This window comes from Augochlora pura, chromosome 11 (assembly GCF_028453695.1).
Source record: "Augochlora pura isolate Apur16 chromosome 11, APUR_v2.2.1, whole genome shotgun sequence".
NCBI classification, from domain to species: domain Eukaryota; kingdom Metazoa; phylum Arthropoda; class Insecta; order Hymenoptera; family Halictidae; genus Augochlora; species Augochlora pura.
In genome coordinates, this window is record NC_135782.1 from 307,281 (window position 1) to 326,651 (window position 19,371).

General features: G+C 42.7%; 2 protein-coding genes and 1 long non-coding RNA gene across 9 annotated transcripts; 1 reads left to right on the forward strand and 2 right to left on the reverse strand.

Annotated features, from left to right (window-relative positions):
• Positions 1 to 72: 72 nt before the first annotated feature.
• LOC144477133 (uncharacterized) lies at positions 73 to 6,590 on the forward strand. 2 transcript variants are annotated; one of them, XR_013495140.1, is made up of 3 exons: positions 73 to 1,323; positions 1,488 to 1,583; positions 2,722 to 6,590. It is a non-coding gene; the product is annotated as an uncharacterized LOC144477133 (long non-coding RNA). The 2 variants fall into 2 exon arrangements; XR_013495141.1 differs by having other exon boundaries at positions 73 to 1,038; positions 1,170 to 1,583.
• A 561-nt stretch (positions 6,591 to 7,151) lies between these two features.
• LOC144476852 (pyrroline-5-carboxylate reductase 1, mitochondrial) lies at positions 7,152 to 13,758 on the reverse strand. 6 transcript variants are annotated; one of them, XM_078194147.1, is made up of 9 exons: positions 13,600 to 13,758; positions 12,524 to 12,737; positions 11,971 to 12,144; positions 10,433 to 10,570; positions 9,695 to 9,765; positions 8,683 to 8,853; positions 8,398 to 8,610; positions 8,148 to 8,313; positions 7,152 to 8,058 (listed from the first exon to the last, which is right to left on the reverse strand). In XM_078194147.1, exons 3-9 carry the CDS (start codon positions 12,044 to 12,046, stop codon positions 7,931 to 7,933), a joined length of 963 nt encoding a protein of 320 aa, XP_078050273.1. In that variant the 5' UTR covers positions 12,047 to 12,144; positions 12,524 to 12,737; positions 13,600 to 13,758; the 3' UTR covers positions 7,152 to 7,930. The 6 variants fall into 6 exon arrangements, with proteins under 6 accessions (XP_078050273.1, XP_078050272.1, XP_078050270.1 ...); XM_078194146.1 differs by having other exon boundaries at positions 13,452 to 13,758; XM_078194144.1 differs by having other exon boundaries at positions 12,524 to 13,389; positions 13,452 to 13,758.
• Positions 13,759 to 13,892: 134 nt separating this feature from the next.
• LOC144476853 (uncharacterized) lies at positions 13,893 to 19,111 on the reverse strand. Its single transcript, XM_078194149.1, has 4 exons — positions 18,947 to 19,111; positions 18,156 to 18,263; positions 16,940 to 17,534; positions 13,893 to 16,466 (listed from the first exon to the last, which is right to left on the reverse strand). The coding sequence occupies exons 1-3, from the start codon at positions 19,001 to 19,003 to the stop codon at positions 16,968 to 16,970; spliced, it is 732 nt and encodes a 243-aa protein (XP_078050275.1). The 5' UTR covers positions 19,004 to 19,111; the 3' UTR covers positions 13,893 to 16,466; positions 16,940 to 16,967.
• Positions 19,112 to 19,371: the final 260 nt, after the last annotated feature.

Below are 19,371 nucleotides of genomic sequence, written 5' to 3' on the forward strand. Positions count from 1 at the left end.
GATGCGCGCCTAGACTCGAACGGCGGTAAATCGATGCTACCTCGACCCCTCTCGACGCAGTTGGCGTCGCTCGCCGTACAAAATTCGTTCGATTCGTATCGATACGCAATGAGGAACGGAGCGAAATCGCGACCACGACAATCGCAAGCGTGCGATTTCATTTTCAAAAGCTGATTCCGCGACGATTCAGCTTGGTCGATGGCCGATGCTCTGTCGTTGTTCCGACATCGCGTGAGAATCGCTGATCGTTTCGATGCGATTGGAATTAGCTCACCGTTAAGAGCGCCATCTTTGGTGTAACTACAACATTCTGCCGAGGTTTCTGTGAAAATTCGCATCGTTTTCTCGTTCAAACGTTCGAGCATCGGAGCCGTTAACAAGGAGTCATTTACACTCGAATCTTCGAGAACAAAACCAGAGACAAATCGTACGGGAAGCGACGCCGGCGATCGTGCCGCACCATGGCGTCTCGGCGTCGCCGTCGCGTGTCGCGCGTGTTTTCGGATGTGGAGATACGCGCGCGCGCGCAATGGCTTCGTGCCACGGACACGTAATATGTATGTTGTGTAGGTAAAACATCGTAGTAAAACAACGACGTAGATTGTAGATCATAGAACGTAGAACGCAGTAGACGCGGAATGCGTAGTAGTTCTGTACGCTGTTCTACACAAATTCAATCAATTCCTATCGTTTTCCAGTATTTTATTCACGCTAGCCTGTCTTCCAGTTGCACATATATATACGGTAAATCCTATAACGCTCCAACGATAATACGATCAACGATCATGGTTTCCGTATAACGCCATTCCTCGTGCAACGTGCTGTTTAATCGAATAAAAGTATGCATCCAACCTTTTTACATTCTTTTTCCTTTACGGTACTATATTTGGAGCAAAATGTTTTGTCCAGGCATAACAGGAAAAAAAGAGTCAGAAAAAGAAAAGAAGAACGGCAAAGGACACGCGAATATCCATCGGTTTGACTTTCGTAAACTATAGCCTGTAGTCTGCAGCTTATAGTGTAGCAAGTGTGTATGTGGTACGTATGCAGTAACTAATTGTAAGCGTGCAGGATCGACTGCGCATTGTACGTGTAACATGGGAACAACATGGTTGCACACCTAGTCATATTCACATAGTCCCCTAAGAGCAATACATACCTCTGCACAGGGATCACACGATCGGAGCATCGCACGACCGAGTCCGGACGCAGACGGCGTCGGCCATCAAAGTTTGTTTTCAGCCGTCCAACATCGCGTGAACTTGTTGCCCGCATAATCGCTACATTATTGCGTCGCAAGTTTATTAGCCGTATTATTATTACGTAAGCCAGCCGGTCGATTGTTTACCTACAGACGTATATGAGTCACGAGACGCGTCCTCGTTTGACCGAGTACCGCTTAATCTAATGTTATCTGTACCTTTCCTACACCTATGCAAACACTGCTGTGTTACGCTTCGATGTAAACACGTTTCAATGTTTTTTAGGCGACCGGGTAATGCGAACTTTGTCTCGACGCGACGAATACAGCCAATACTTTGCTCACGAATCGCAACGATGGACCTGTTTACGGGATTTAGACGGTAATATTATCGCGCTTGTTTGCACGTTGCATCATCGGTCTACGATCATCGTACGTGTGATCGCTGTTAGCGGCGTTTCGGATTAACGGTACGACAACCGTGTCGCGTTTCAGAGTCGTACTCGCCGACTTTCGGCGAATCGAATTGGCCGTTCATCGGCTAAATCGAAAATTTAAAGGGCATCATTTGTTCGTAGAGAACCGGTTTCCGCGCATGGCAGAAGCTGGTCGATCGGCGCGGTTGATCGCGGGATCGAGCGACCGATCGACCGACCGATCGAGCGTTGTCGGCCAAACCAACACCCACTTACGATACCCACCGATTCTCTCAACCAACTTTCTTCCACTTTCAAAACATTCCTCCTCTGGAAACCTCTTGTTTTCAAGCATGTCTGAAACCGTGCTGCGCACAGTTGTTACTACAGAGTGTATTTAGCCGAATTATTATTCGCAGAATGCCTATTTTGAAAAGTTTACTAAACGACGACGCGAGGGCCGTTCGAATCGATAGCAGAGCATTCTCGACATCGATTGATTCGTTCGGCATCGAGTTTCGATGCGACGAGAAAAATTGGGACGAAACGATCTCCCATCGTTCGCGTAACATCTATCTACCGCGTTGGAGATCCTAAAAACAACGGTTGGTTGCGTCAGCTTTGAGTACGCGAGACTGCCAAAATTATCGCGACTTCGTTCATTTTAACGAGTTACATTATCGGTCAACGGTTCTCGGTGACTCGTGTAATCGCGTTTATCGGCCAACGCGATCTCTCTTGCTCCGCGTTCTATAAATTGTTACAGACGAAAACAATTACGAGTTGCCGCGGATAACGTGTCGTCTTGCTCCGCCGTGGCAATATACTACGCCGCGCAAAACACCGACAAAAATACTTGTTTCTAGCAAACCGAATTTTCGGAGATAAGAATTAACTCGTAGTAGATTACGGTGACATCATCGGACAGCCTTCGTAGAATACGTACGCACGTGGCCGCAGTATTTGGAATCGGTTTGCCTAGCAATCCTATTAACCGGTAACGATACCTGCGAAAGCAAAAACGGAATATATGATTTTATTCGACTCGGGAAGCTTTTTTCCCGATTTTCATTCGGTCCCTAACATTTTATTTATTTTCAGCAGATTCGCGGGACGAAATCTCTACGTGTGTACATATAGACGTTGCATGCACAATGCAACAACGTGTGTATGGAAACGCTTGGCCACGGGAACATCACGTCGAATACAGAAACGCGAGGCTCACGAATTTACGCAGCAGCGCGTCGCCCCACGGATTCAAGATCAAACACATTTTAACACGATGCGCAAAAGTTTCTCCTTGTCGAAGGTCTTTCGTCTTCCGCGCGCGTTGCTCGTTCTATCAGCATCGGTCGTTCCTTTTATCAAACGAGAATTCCACCAGCGGTAGTAGGCCTTGGTACACGACACACGTCGGCTTTTCTTTCGATTAGGAAGAACTTTTTCGCTTTCGAGCATTTACAACTCGTCGAAAGTTTGTCGGCGTCGGCCTCGGTTAGGTACCGCGATCGAACAATGCGTCGCTGTTTCCTGCCTCTTCTCGCGGATCGGCTCGATATTCCGTCGCGATTCCACCTCTGGTTCTATTTAAGTCGACCGTGCTCTCGCAAATGTCTTATAATTACGTGGTTGACTTAAGCGCGAATCGTGTCATCGTGCTCGCTCCATCCGACTCATCCGTCGCCTCTGTTCTTCCTAAATCTTTCGACATTTTCGATGCTGCTTATGTCCCCCTTATCTACGTACGTACGATCGCGTTCAGTTTTTACGATTGTATTCCAGTGTGTGGAGCTAGCAACGTGACAATAACTGCACGTGACAATGTATTCAAACGCTCGTTCCGCCGAAGAGAGAAAGAAGGTGTTATCGTTAGATAGGGAAGCGTCCCTATCGTTGTTCTCGAGAAAAAAAAAATGTTAAAACGTCGCTCGCGGGTTCTTACCGATTTACGCGATTCGAACGGATCGCGGGTTGGAGCGGGCGGCGAATTGGACGAGGTCGTCGACCGACGTGCACCGACCTCTCCAGAATTTGTCCATCGTCTGCTTATTTCTGGATGGCGTTAAGAGTACGTATTTCCCCGGGCGAGAAATGGATGCGTGTGCAAACTGCGAACGCGAGCGCGCGGTCCCCGTCAAGGCCACCTTGTCAACCCTTTAACGCGCTATTCGCGGGCTACCGGCTACCGACTACGGGACTATCCAAGTTTTTCCGTAGAGCAGATTACGCGTAGGACGTGGGCGACTCCGAGGCCCATGGGGAACCGAACTATGCCAACGGAGTATGTATTCGTCGTGTCGTGGTTCGTCATCGTGGCCGCGCTTATTACGCTGGTGCTCGTGGCGAGCGCGAGTTATAGTCGACGACTGTTTTCGAGCAGACAAAGCGACCAGGCGAAAAAGAGCCAATGAACTTTCTTGACCCGCGCGGAGAAGGGTGGAATATCAGAAACTCGGTCCAAGCGTCTAAACGACTAAACGTCTAAATGGTTCGCGTGATATTTTCCACGTCTCCTCGAACCAGTTGTTCAGCGTTTCTAATCGAATACACATTTGATATTATATAATTTTCACATTCCGCATGCATCGTATTACGAAGACGCCGTCACCGTTTTCAAAACCGATGACGAGGTTGGATTCACCGCGGCACAAATCGATCTCGATCTCGATCTCGCTATAGATTTTCCATCTTCGCAACACCGATCGCATTTCTCGACGATAAACTATTAAATTGTAATTTAATTAGTAATTTCTTAGCAAAACGTACTGATCGGTGATACTGGAAAACAAAACAAAATCGGATCGTGGCGAGACCTGTTTCAAAGATGAAATGACTTTCGATTTTGAGCGATTCGCGTACAGCGAGAACGCGAGCTAATGCGAAAGATATTTATAACGATACGTTGAGCGCGGGATTCGTGCCAGATGTAGGTATAACAAGCGATTCGGACCTATTTTACGAACGAGACCGACACCTTGCCGTGCGTTTTATAGTAAACTTCTGGAACGAAACAGCAAAATATCTTCTATTTCTGTAGTTTCGCTAGTTTCGTAATAGTCGCATCAACGCTTGCGACGTTAGGCAAGGATCCATACGTCATGGAGACGAATCCTGCGTTCCGCCGATGCTGACAACGCTCGGATTTCTTATCGACTGCGCGTATTTCTCGGTGTCGAAAACATATCCGTGTACGCGTAATACGTATAGCATAGCAGGCGATATTGCCGAATCGGCGATTCTCGATTATTTCTGAAACGACTTTTGCTTTTTGATCCGAGACAGAATCGAGTCTCGACGCGCAAAAACCTGCTAGAGCCTTGAACTCGGAACCGAAGCGAAGCGAGCGGTAACCAGCGTTCGACGCAACAAATTCAAATTTCAGATTCTAAATTTGAAATTTGGTCGCTTGAAAATACCGTCGAGAATGGTTCGAGAGATTACATAGTGTAGGACTATAGGTGTAGATAGGATATACATAGATGAAACGATTCCAGGGTGTATAGGAAATGGCGCAGCTGCGCGTGGGGTAACACCTTGTTATCGACGCGAGCACACGATAACGTTGTATACGCGACGCGACAATTTATGTACGCTGGATACGTAACGTGACATACGTTAGAGACGTAGTTCGCGAAAGACAAACTCCCGTAATTTTCCCATTTCATTGCGACTTGTTCAAGCCGTTCGATATCGCGCGGCTAGATTTCAATTAAATTGGTTAATCTCATCCTCGACCGATCGTTATCGACAATCGAATAATCTATCGTGATCAACGACTACGATTTGTAGATGCAAACATGCCGCTGCAAAGACTACATCGCGTCGTTCGCAAGCTCGTTAAACGTATTAAAACTTGAAACCAGGTGAACGATCGATCGTCGGCATCGTTGATATTCTTGGGGTTGAATGGTATCGACGATGCCGTGGTATATGTATATGTATACATAGGTACATACGTCGTAGCTGGCAACATCGAAACGAAACATTTGTTGGAATCTCTCGATCGCGCGCTGGCTAGACGAAACGCGTTCCACGGCGAGTTTGCATCCTTAGGCTCTATACTATAAGCTACAAAACTTTCGGAGATTCGGTAAACACCGTAAGATGGCAAAAATATAACTTTGCATTAGCTTTCATTGACAGTTGGCAACAGACGACGGTACTCTGACCATTCGCAACGTTTACTCGGTTGACTCGTCGCGTTTGCCCCGTCCCCGTTGATTGTCGCGGCCGCGGCGCGATTCTTAGTTCGTCTCCGTATTGTTCGGATCTTGTTAATTCGAGTCGTATTTTCCCCGATTATTCGACGTTAAAGCTGTCGGAAGAACGCGACTAAGCGGTATCTACATTCTTGCGCCGTAAGGAAAACAACTACTACACGTATCTACGTGTACACCCGCGAAATATATCGCGTGACGTTTGCGCGCACCCATTGTCGCGTCGGCTCAAACACGACGGCTATGAATTCACGGTTAATCGTGTGTAATGTATTCGTCGATGATATATGTATTTATGGCTGCATGTATGCACATATGCGAACACGCATTACCGATAACGTGTTTATTTATTTTGTAAAATATGTTTCGAGTACGCGGAAGTATTCGGGAGACTCGTCTATGTTATGCAAAAGGAGTTGATTTATTACTGTCAATGCGAAAATATAGGCTTCTGTGGTAAGATATAATATGGAACTCGATAGGAATTATCTGCTAACATTTAGAATTAGCGCGCCAATTGCAATATTGGTGACAAGTGGCGCTACTTGCGCACAGCGCTAATTAACACGTGGCAAAAAGATGAAACTGCTCGCCAAACGGTGGCGCCTATATTGGCGAAATCTGTAAGCTTCATCCGACGTCCGCACAGCGCCAATTAGTTCATGGCAAAACGCTGAAACTACTAGACAAAACGGAGCTTACAGATTTTACCACAAGTGACGCCATTTCCACAGTTTCAGCGTTTCGCCACTTATTTTCGTCATAGGGTCGCTGCAAGTCAATTCTAATTCTCTCTCATGGTAAAATTAGCATAGCAAAAAGACATTAAAAAAATTCAAAAATACAGATGGAATTCTTTTAGTAAAATAACCATCACCATTTATATAGTGTATTAATAACAATAGAAAAAAGAAAAATAAATTTCATTTTTTCCCTTAATGGCTATCACTGCAAGATTCGTCTGTAATAGCTGCAAAGGATAGTCAATTGTCTCTACGTATTGGTATGTATACATTGGTTTGTATGTATTAGTATGTCGACATTTCCATACTCTAAAAACGTGTTTTCAATTTTTAACCTTGAGTTTGTTAGTAAACACGAAATGATGCAAACAAAGTACAACTATAGATAGAGCTCGACGGAGCAAAACAATCGGTTGCTATAAATTTACAGAAACTAAACAGAATAGTAATAGTCGAATGATAAGAAAAGAAACAGGAACTTGACCTTGACAGTCTTTATCGCTCCAGCCATCCTACTATAAATATACAAGGAAGGCAACTACAAACGATATTAGACTTGTGCACATATTTGTGTTACATTGCTTAACTTTTATTACAGATCTGACATTTAAGAGGTAGCTTTGTTGGTGCATCGACAAACATGCGATGATAGAAGGATGCGTCAACAGCTAGCATCTATAAATACTCGGACAAACAATTCCTATATCTAGCTATCTTTTACCATGCGAAGAATTTATAACATGTTAGATAACACTGTACACGAGTGTAGGTTTCTGCATATGGGTTGTTATTTGAATAAATATATTAAGAAGAAGTACATAATTGCAGGTATAAAGAGCAATCGTAGGACGAAACGCGTAATATATAATAACATGATACGCGTGTATGTATAATGCATCGAAATCGTTAGTTTCATGTTTTTTATATTTTTTATAATCGATTTCAAATTTGAAAATCGTAAAATTCACACTGAATAATTTTTTGGTATAGTATTGCCTCGTTCAAACATGTGCAAACAGTGTGCATAAAAGTATATAGAAGTTATTACAAAATATGTATAAAAATATTTACATATAACATTTTTATATACCGTAACAATCATTCTAAAAATATATTATTGTCAAAACAATTACAGATCTATATTTTTAATCACGGCGCGATGCTTTGAACGAATGATAAACAATAATTTCAGTGAAATTATCTAGAAAATCTACAAAAGTGTTCTTAAAAAATAGACGTAGTTTATCACTATTGCTTTATCTCCAATCTAGAACTAGGAGTGCACCCCCCCCCCCCCCTCTCTCTATCTCTGTTGCTCCAGTTTTCTGCTCCATTATTCGATTAGTCGAAAACTTAGTCTTGACTGTTCTCTAGCAATGAGCTAACTTCTCTGCACCGTTTTGTTGCTGCTTCTACCGCGCCGATCACAGCTGATCTTAAACCGTGTTTCTCGAGATAGTGGATGCCTGTTATGGTAGATCCTAATCGCAGAAAATTACAATAATTTGAATCTAGAGAGAAACACGAAAAGAAATAATATCGTAATATTGTAACAGGTTCGATGACTAACCAGCCGGAGAGGCCACGTCGTCTTTCAATTGTCCTGGATGAGAGTTAGTTTCCCGAACCATAGCGCCGGCACCGAGAACAGTTTGTGCAGCTAACTTGTAGGCAATCGGCCTCGTCAGGCCCATTTTCACCCCGCCGTCGGCCAAGGCTTCTATCATCATGTATACCTAAGAAACAGGAATTCGCAAACATGGATTCCTGGACTGAAGGCTAACCGACTATCGGAAAGTTTGATCAATTATCATACTGACATAAGCGGGCCCAGAACCAGCTAGAGCTGTAACTGGATCGATCGAGGTCTCGGGCACTTCTTCGCAGACGCCTACAGAGGAAAACAATTTCTCGGCTATTTCAGCTTCCTTGTCGCCAGCATGTTTACCACGAGAGAACACGGTGGCTCCGCAGCCAACGAGGGCTGGTGTATTGGGCATTACCCTGATCACCGGGGTTCCGCTGGGTAAAGCCTGCAAGCAACGCAACATAATATATTCGATTGTTATTAATATCAATCGTTGCGCGCAATCGATCGTTGATACCTTTTCCAACGATGCTATGGAAACGCCCATGGCGATCGACATCAACAGTTTGTTGTAATTCTTCAAATCCGGAAGAACCATCGGCACCACTTGCGGTTTTACCGACAAAATCAAAAGGTCCCCGTGATCGACTACGGGTCCATTCTTAAATACGGTTTTCGACCCGATTTCCTGAAAGAGCGGGCATATTATGTTATTATTAAGGAATACGTATACCGACGACATTTAATCGGTATTGTCATTGTCAGTAAAGCCCAGTCTAGTCTGTACGCAGTCACCGATCGATATCGTTGCATCGTTAAAACGTAAAAATTCGAGATAATTCGTGATAAAGTCGTAGCCAGATATCCGTCACGTGAGGCGTCGGTCACAATTCATAGACTTGTCGTTGAGCAAAGATAAAGAAACATATCACATACGATGGAAAGTTTCCTAGGCGCGATAATAATCGAGACCGCATGATCTGATCGAGTCTGTCGACACGAGCAAGACGAGTGAAAATTTTCTGAACCATCTGCGAGGCAACCACGCCGTGGCGCTGCGACTATCGGATACTAACCAGCAAAAACAAATTTCGGAATAGATGCTACAAAGCGGTGATCGCTGATCAGATATGTTAACGCAGATATGGTGTAATATCATGATAATCGCAGATCGAGACCGGTCAACAATTAACTAATTACGACCGCGATTGTGACCGTAACCGTGACCGCGATCGCGATCGTGATCGAACGAGAGCGGCGCCGCAACGCGCTTATCAGCGATTGAACAATTTCAGATTAGTGTTTACCAAGCAAACAAGAAACGATGTTTGTTGTTTTGATGTTTTTTTCGTGGTATAGCGTGACCAAGCCGACGCCGACGACGAAACCGTCTACCATTCGCTGATTACCTTTTATCGCGTTTGTTTTGCGTGTCCGAGAAATGCAACGATCGCAAATGAATCATTACCTATAAAGGGAGGGAGTCGGGGAAAATTTGTGTTCTCTATACGATTGCGAAACCGACTTACCTTGAACGCGTCTATGCTGGCTGCGTCGTTTGGTAGACAGCTGGCCAGCATCATGTCGCCCTTGCTCAGCCCTGCGAAACAACGTATATGCGTTAACGGGGATCATAAACAGGGATGAGGATTCAAGTGGCCGGTGATTATGTCGGGATTAAAAAGCGACTTGGCTAATTACCGCTTTTCGATCATCGATATGTTTACGTGTGTAGCTAAAATACATGTACACGTGTCTCTTGAGTTCGTTGCCGTTATTCGATTATAAATATGTTGTATGTACATTGTACGCGCAAGTGCGTAAACTCATGCATGTACAGATAGAGTGAAACCGAACGAACGATACGATTGGACAGGGGTCTGATTCAGGGTCAATCGGACGATACGGTAGGAATCTGTTGGCGCATATCTCGTGAGAAATTCTGGAATTTTCGAATTTTCATCCAATCCGAGACGATACATAGGTGAGACACCAGTGATCGAGTACCGAGCAGAAGACAGGTCAGGGGTCAAGCGAACAGGTCTTTACATAATCTTGACAAAATTATTGAAAGCAAATCAGATCTGTCGAGCTGTAACGTCCCGTAACTTTCCGTAACTTTCGCAGAACCATTCGAGATCTTTCTTTACAAATAAGATCGCAAGATGATCAGGTACGGGAAACCATTGTCGAATACAATGTACGATACGTTTCAGAAACCTCTATTGGCTAATCGAGAGTAACTAGGTTCTATTCGTTATCTTTACCAGCACGAATGAAACCCTTGGCAAGCGCCTGTGCCATCTTGCCGCCGCCGATGAACCCAATCTTCAACATCTTCGTGTCCACGTTCAACGACACCCTTTTCCTCTGTTCCTGGCCGTCCGCAAGAAGCTGGTCGCTCACTGAAAACAATATGTTACAGGATAAAGTTACGTTTGTAACACTTTTTTTTCAGAAGTTGCGAACACGTCTACGAAACAGTTGTTGAACCACTATACCGCTTGCAACGAATATCGGACGACGCGTACAAGCATCCGCGACGATTGCATTCTATCTATCATACTCCTCCGGACTCGACCGGATACTTACGATATCTTGTAACGTGCAATTACGAAGCGACTTGTCTGCGATCTCACTGCGCAACGGGTCGATTCGGATTGAATTGGATCGGGTCCGTATCCCTACGACGGAAAACGCGACGAACGCGACGAACGCAACGGAAACACGACGAAAACGCAAGAACTGCCAAGTCGAAGACCAAGCGTATTTCTAATCCGAGTCGAACGAGCTCCTAATCTGCACAGTGCAAAGGGGAACCCAATGATCGACAGCGGTCGCGGCCGCTGGTGCGGTGGTTCGATCGCGATACGCATTCCCATAGAGTCACCCGATCAGCCGCCTTCTCTCAGCTTCTCTCGTTCGACGCACCATCTCCTACGCCGACAACGTCGGATTATTCCGCTCGTTTCTTTCTGTTTTCAATTTCTTCCTCGACTTCTTTCTGTTTTCATTTTATGTAATCGTACAGGAGATAACGTACTCGCTCGCGTTCGTCCATGCGCGCTCTTTGTTTGTCGTTGTTCGTCATTGTACGTCGCAGACAACCGCGGACAGACGCGGACCCGAGACCGGTGCCTAGAAATTACTAGAACATTGCGGTCGCTATTCTAAAAGGAAAAACCGCAATCGTAATTCATTGAAACTTGATGTTGCCTGGTTAACCGGAAACAAACTGAATAGAGTTCGAATTATCTTAGCTACAGTCGTCCGGAGAGTCGTGATTGTATATACATATGTATAACTGTATGCGCGTATATACAGTATATCGCATCGGGTTTAAAGGATGCCGGGACGAGCGATCTTTATAATATCTAGCGTTCGCAGTTCGAAACAGTGAAGCATAACCGGGATCAATCGAATTGCTTAGCTTCAGCTCATCGATCGTTAGAAATGATTACGACGACGGAACGGTGAGCCGCGATATTGATATCAAACGACTCGTTCAGTTCGCGGTTTTCCAATGTCTTCTCGTTCGCAAGCCCTTATCGTTTACGTTTACGCTTACGTTTCGCTAATCACACTCTCTATTATCTCGAGAGCTCGAGTTTCTCTTTCATATTTCGGCACGCATTATTCCACCGGTGTAAACTAATGCGAAAATTGCAGCATGTAAACGGTGTCACGTGTGGTAGGTCTACAGAGTTGATTAAGCGGAATCACGTTTCGTTTAGTTATCGCGAGTTGTTCGATAACATCGTGATCACGATTGAATGCTGACAATATTTGTAACGAGGTTACTCACCGTTCCGGGCGCTCAGACGTCGCCGGACGCGTCTGCTTAATTTCAGAAATTCCATTGTCTTCAGATTCGTGGTCATCTTGAATAGTGTTATTCCTTCTCGATCCTGTTCCAGATTCAATGAACGATCGACGTGGTTTCCGATAGGTACAAGCAGTCGTAGGTCGTAGCTAAGTCCTGTTTAACAAATTTTTTTCATTAATTTTACTCGTGATAAAAATGTTTCATTGATAACGTAACTTGTCATAAACTGTAATCGAAGACTAGATAATTTACGTCGAATCAAATTTCATCGGATCGTTTGTTGTTCGAAATATGAGAACGGGGGGATCGTCAGGTGTTTTATTTCAACCGGCGAGGATCGAACGAAGATGTAGAATGAACGAACGCTAAATCGAATTTAGTAATTATACGTGGCAATTCCAATTGTCGAATAATACTGAAACAAGCGAGTTTGTAAAATCAATCTACGAAAAAATTAATTACAAAGTTACATTTGATCTCGCCTAATTCTTAACGCTATTCCCAGAAATTAACTTAACAAGTCAATACTCACCCAATTCTACATAGTGTACAGCGCACAAGAGAATATTTTTACGCGAACGGTGGATTCTCTCTCTTTTTTTTTCCTTTTACGAGGTGTCTGATGCAACGATATCACGCGATACCAAACTAGCAACCTGTAGTAATCGCTACTATTTCGAGTTCTGTGCACCGTTTAGTAGACAACGGTGTTTCAAGCGGGGCTCGTATACCGACGTTGTCTGAAACTGAAATGCGACTTACAAATTACTGTTCATCAAAGACACACGGAAAACTACCTATTCGGCGCCGGCCAATCGCAATCCAAACACAATTGTGTCACCCCTTATCAGATACAAAGCTTTTCGGCGCCCACAGGCACGCACAGGCACGCAGGATCGGCTCAGACTTTTGCTATTGGCTATGCATAGCGGTGTAAGGACATCGCACGAACGGCGCGACAATTAAATTCTACCAATTACCAACGCGTACATCTTATCGTATCGCATACGGTCGATATCGCATTCTTGACAATCGATATGACCACGACTACAGTTATAAGAATCATTCTGTTCCTGTTATACTATTGCATCGAGCAATGATATTGTCGATAAAGTAGAATGTGTCGATTATCTCATCTATCACATGTGACGCCACCTGCTGAAGAAAAAACGAAACTCTGCCCAATATCCGTACAGCGCCAATTTGAGTAGGGGCGAAACGCTCAAACCACTGGTCAAATTACCGACGGTCGAATTTGAACGTTCCGTCTCTACTTCGATTGGCGCTGTGCGCCATCGGTCACCATTTTTCTGTGCATTCGTGGCCTGCCTGTAACACAATTCTCATCAAAGCTGTCTCCCCGCCCTGTATCTCGCAATCGTCCACGGACTCCTTTTTCTACAAAGCCAAAAACAATATAGCAACGAAATGTGTCGTAACCCAAAAAAATTGTTAATTACGGTGGTGGGGGGGAAATGGATTTCCCTCGCGTCACACTTTTCGCAACGATTATGCTGCCCCGCGACCACCATCACTTATTATTCCACCGAAAAGTAAACCATAATCTAGCGGCTCGTTCGCACGATCCTGTTTTGCTTCGGTTATTACCGATGTCTATTCGGTAAAACGACCGAATTGGTCGAAAGCCGCGGTGCCGTGTGAACGAGCTGTTAAATATTTAAATACTGCTGCGTCTAGGCAACGCGCGCACATGCGTGTACGAATAAAACTTACCACTTTCGTGTCGCGAGAAAACAAAATACCTATTAGGGGAGAAACCTGGTCAAATTTCGCAACTCTCGCATTAAAAACTACGAAACGATCGTTAACATTTATATGCCAAGATATAGCTGGGCGTCTTTTACATATAAATATTTGGAAGATCCAACTAACGCATGACGCTTCGATCAACGAATTTTCGATCGTTTTATTTTCCTCTTCTATTATAGCGAGATACAAATTCATTCAAATTCCTATAAAATCGATCGCATTTCGAGACAATGCATCGTTAAAAATCGTAATCCTTCACCTCGTAAACAGTTAGCTATAAAATTTCGTATCTTACGAAACACCCGCGCGTACCTAGCGTTTCGGAGACCTCTAAAAGAAAGAGAAAAGGAAATGATATAGGTACAATTAAATGTTGCAACGTACAGGTAATGCAGTATCGGCGAGATCGTTACGATTCACTGTGTGTGTATGTGCGTGAGCGCGCGCGCGCGCGTTTCATCAAGTACCACACGCAAGAACCGAATCAAAAACGACATCTAAATAGTACATTTACATAGGACGAATCGTACGAAAATCTTTATAAAAAAATTGTACAAGCATGCGCTCGTCCACGCGTAGTACGCGTTCACACTTTTAACAGTCTACACTGGTCTACCGAATAATTACTACGTATCTGTCGGAAACTAGACTGCCTTAACATGAAAAGAAAACCAAGAGATAAGAAGCAATGTTCTATGAAATTTCCGTACATGCATAATCGGGGGAAACGTTTCTGTTCCGACTGGATATAAACACACTTCAACCTTTACAAACAAGAATGGATATCTGCAATTATTCGGATTGTAAATATATCCTAAAATACAAACGCAGAACATCGTAGGCATATTTTCATTGACGTCTCGTAATAATTGTCTAGGTGCAAGTGTATAGGTAAAACAAGTTTGACATTGATTCTCCTACGACGGGGTGGGATAGCATACGTATCGTAAAATTTCATTTGTTTGATTCGATTAGGAAAAACGCGTCTTTCAGGCTATGCTTCATATAGTATGTATATCTTATGTAAGATGGTGCCTCACACCAACGCACGCTACTCTCCCATTCTTCATGCTACTACCGGAGATAAGATCAATTGCCACACACGAAGCTTAACCTTAACTATATACACGCGTATCGCATTTGATTTTAATCTCTTGTCGAAGCTTCATTATTTCAATGTACCAATAAGATAAAGAAAAAAGTACACATGGAATGGCAAATCCCATCGTTTTCCCGTGGCTCGTGATAACATAGCAATGAATATTATAGACAATAGAATGTTGCAAAATTCGACTAAAAACGATTCAATAGATTTCTCAGTTTTATTCGGTCTTGATCAGCAGCTGCTGTCGGTTGTCCTTATAAAATTGATTTGTTACCCTAGCGGCGCTCAATTTCATTAAAACCATATCCGATATTCGTTAAATTCAAACGTCGATAAACCATTGGATAAAAGAATATCGGTGGTACGCGAGACGATAGTGGTTCTCGTTCAATGTAGATTATAAGAAGAAAAAAAACAAAACAAAAGAAAAAAAAACAAAAAAGACTGTATGAGCGAACTATTGAAACAACTCGCTTCTCTCTTGATTGCACACATTTCATCAATCTTTTTTGTGTTCGATGATCAGATTTATCATTCCATTTCCGTGTTTAATTGAGAAACGAAAATCTTTTAACCGTAGTGCATTGAATTATATAATCTATCTGTACACTCACAACCGTTCAAATACACAATAATATCAACATATTTAATATTGGACCATTATGAACAAAAAGATAGTTAATGAATAGATCTATAGATCACAGAATATCAACGTGTCGCGGAATTCTACAGCGAAAAATACGTATGCACACACGTCTATCTTACAATAATTTCTTCATCGTCTTCCTTTTTCTTTTCTTATTTTCCATATCTTTCTTATAAAATTTGTTCAAAAAATATAAACGAAACAAACTTCGTTAAAATGTTAGTCAAAAAAAATGTAAAAAGTAATTAAAAAAAAAAAGAAAAGAAAAGAAGAATTTTCAATGTTAATTCGACGAATAGTGATAGCGTAACGCAAGGAAGGAGACAATATATTTCATGCTAAGACGCGCGTTTCCCAGAAATTTTATTTCTGTATTCCATGAAAAAAGAGAAATCGTTTTACCATAATTCTCATATATTCCATTTCATTCAGTCATTATTTATATAAGATAAGGTATTACAGTAATTTGCTATGTACGAATTAATTTCAGCTACTTCCATATCAGATCTGAATTAAAGACCGTATTTATGAAGTCCAATGTCAGCTCTGATTTGAAAACAACTTGTCTCTATATAAGTCCATATTAAATATATTTTACAATAATATTATCATTGTACATGAACAACGTATGCTCTACACCTCGCTTGCTATCGTCGACTAACCAGTGCAACGATCAATTTTACTCGGTCAGAGTAAAATTGAATTACAACAATCATTCCAATGGTACACTCGATACCATTGAGTACGTACGTGTCAATTAAACATGTATTCTAACATGTAAAGAATCCGTGTTTCAAAACACATTTTAATGTTTCATCTTCGAATCTAGAAGAGAAGTAAAACAAATCTCGCGTGCGCTGATCAGAGCAACGATTGTCAAGTAGGTGTCAATTTGTTAAAATAGACGAGGGGACTGGATTTGTAACCCCAATGTGTGCGCCGCCCTGGTACCTGCTGCAGTAAAAATGAATGTTTTATGTAGATAAATCTTCATCTTAAAATTATTATAGAAGTAATACATTTTAACAATAATTTCTCTACGACTTAACGTTTCTTATTATAATTTACAAAAACTATCTTACATGTATATCCTTCTAACATCATAAAAGAAATAATCAAAGTGTATGGCAACCGTTATGCAGAAATGTTGCAATCTGATAGTAAAGATTTCTAAGCATTTACGGTATTGGTACAGTTGTTAACCACAAGCTACCGTGAGCTACAAGACCCAAATGCTAATATCAGAGTTCTATAGGGTTGAACAAACGGTTCAGACGGTACTACCGCAATCTATTTTGAAACTGTATACATATTCTTTTCGGTAGCAAAAAATTCTCACTCTTCTTTCTTGACTAATCCGACAAAATTTTCATCCAAATCGATAAACGATTAAAATAACGTTAGAAAAAAAAAGAAAGGATGCTTACATGAAGTTGGTAAACAGGCGAAAGGAGGTTATTCCTTATTTTCCTCGGTAGTAGTAGCATTAGAAGGGTTTTGAGACTCCGAAGAAGATGAGGGTGGTGCTTCCGCCGTTGTGTCTGTCGCATCTTGACTCGAATCCGAGCTATCCTTTATGTCTTCCTCCTTTTTCTCTTCGCTGACACTAGTACTTTTAGTGTCTTCCGTAAAATTTTCTGATTCTTCCGTCATTTTCTCTTCCTTAAAATTGGGTTCCTGTACCTTTTCAGTGGTTTCTTTACTTTCTGTTTTTATAGCACTTTTATCCTCATTTTCTACTAATTTCTCTGTTTCATCCTTATTCTCGTCCACATCCATTTTCATAGATTCCTCCTCGGAATGCTTCTCACCCTTATTATTTGCTGCTTCTTCATCTGTGTTGTTCTCGTTGTTTTTCTCTTGCCGCTTCGGACGCCCGCGTCCGCGACCAGTACTCTTTGTCGACGTGTCCCTCTTCTCCTTTTTAGGTGGAGACGGTACAGGCGTTGATGATGCAAGACCCCGTGCTGAACTACGAGTACGCCTCCTTCCCTCCACTTCGCCAACGGATGCGTTTAAATCCTACGATAATAAACATTTTTATAGTAACCAATTACGATATATTTTTGGTTCGCGTTACTATAAGAAAAAGAAGAAACTTCCAATAAAACAGAAATAGAACAAGTGTGTATAGTATGGAGCACGTGGAATCGTGGTATCTCTGCTAGGAAAGCAAAAGATTATAAATCAAAATTATTATTTATTAATTGAGCAAAAGTTTGACTCTGATTATTTTGCCTACTCACCAGAAACACAGTAAAATTAATACGTTAATACGGCGTGTAATAATCAGCATAGTAATCGAAAACAATGGTAACAAAGAACGCACCGGCAATCGGTTTAAAAAGAACGGTTGGGCTATTCATAATTGGCGGTCATGTAACGTATTCGTAGCGAATTCTCCCCACCAATGATTTAAGGCACCACTTCCCCTTCGACTGTCTAACATCCCTTCCATCCCCACTCTCAATAATATTTTGCTCACGTAGTAGACGGCGAGAATCGTCAAGGAGGTTAAACAGAGGGAAATAAACGCACAAAATGCTAAATAAACTTTGATCTTTATACGCACTTGAAAAGCAATGAACTATTTTTGATGAATAAACTACGGTTATACGATCTAATAAGAAAAAGAAAAACCACCTTTGTGAGTCGTTCGCCTTCCTGAGTGGTCCTTTCCAGTGTGGAAAGTCTTTTGGTGCCTCCTCGTTTGTTTTTCGCTGGAATCGGTTTCTCTTCTGCCGAATGGTCCTGCAAATAATTCATGATTCTATTAAATTTGATTCCAACGAAACGAAAGAAAACGAGTATAAAAGGTGAAACGGCCGAGATTCTTGATCGTTTCAAGGATCGCGATGGCCTACGAAAAGTAACGTGAACGATAATTACGCGACGCGATAAGATTTATCAATGATTGTTGTGTCCAACCACACGGGATACACGACACACGCCAAGTTTGTTTAAGTTTCCCGCCATTTTGCCAAGTCGATATGTATTTCTGGCGTTGTAGCTATCGACGATGTTCCGAGACAAGGCCGCAATTTCGTCGAAAACCGTGTGAAACATCGTCTTCTCAACGAAACTTGTTTCCCGCCTTTTTGATACAGCCCTATCGCCACTGACCAGCAACTCTCCTCGTCACAAGAGTCACAAATAAAAAACATCCACCATCTTTGCCAATGAAGGACAAACGGCGCAGCTTTGAAAAATCACCGAGTTCATAGCCACGCGCAATAAGGCACCGTTATCCGGTGATCGTACGAGCTCGTATCTCGCACAATCACTCTTCGAACAAGGTTCGTTCGTCATAGCACGCATTATCGTATCGAATTTTCGAGAGGACGAGCGTCTCCTCGCATTCGAGGGGAGCACACGCCGCCTTGGCATGAAAACTCGGCTTGATGAACGTGTTTCTCGCATTCCCATCCGCTTACCTTCGACGCATCCTCGATATTGTTATCGTTCTTGTTTTCCGCCTTAATCTCGGACATTTCCCTGCGATCGAATCACTCAAAAACACTGGAAAAACCGCGATTTCTCGGCAAGAATTCGTGCTGAGCCCGGTCGCACTGTTTATACGATAAGCAAAGATGGCGGTTAGCGTGGGTCACGTGACACATCATCAAACGTAGAGCGGGAGTTCAGAGCGCCGCCTCGCGATTAACTCGATAATTCGACACGTAGCGACGCAACGTAAACGAGCGACCTTTTAAATTCTATCGTCTCATTTTTACTTTAAACACAGATTGTAACACTGTGCATTATAAATTTATTTTCCTATCGTGACCCTACAATTTCTCCTCGAAACTATCGAAACCTTTTGTTCAATTGCACACATTTCGTTTCCGGTTGACGCATT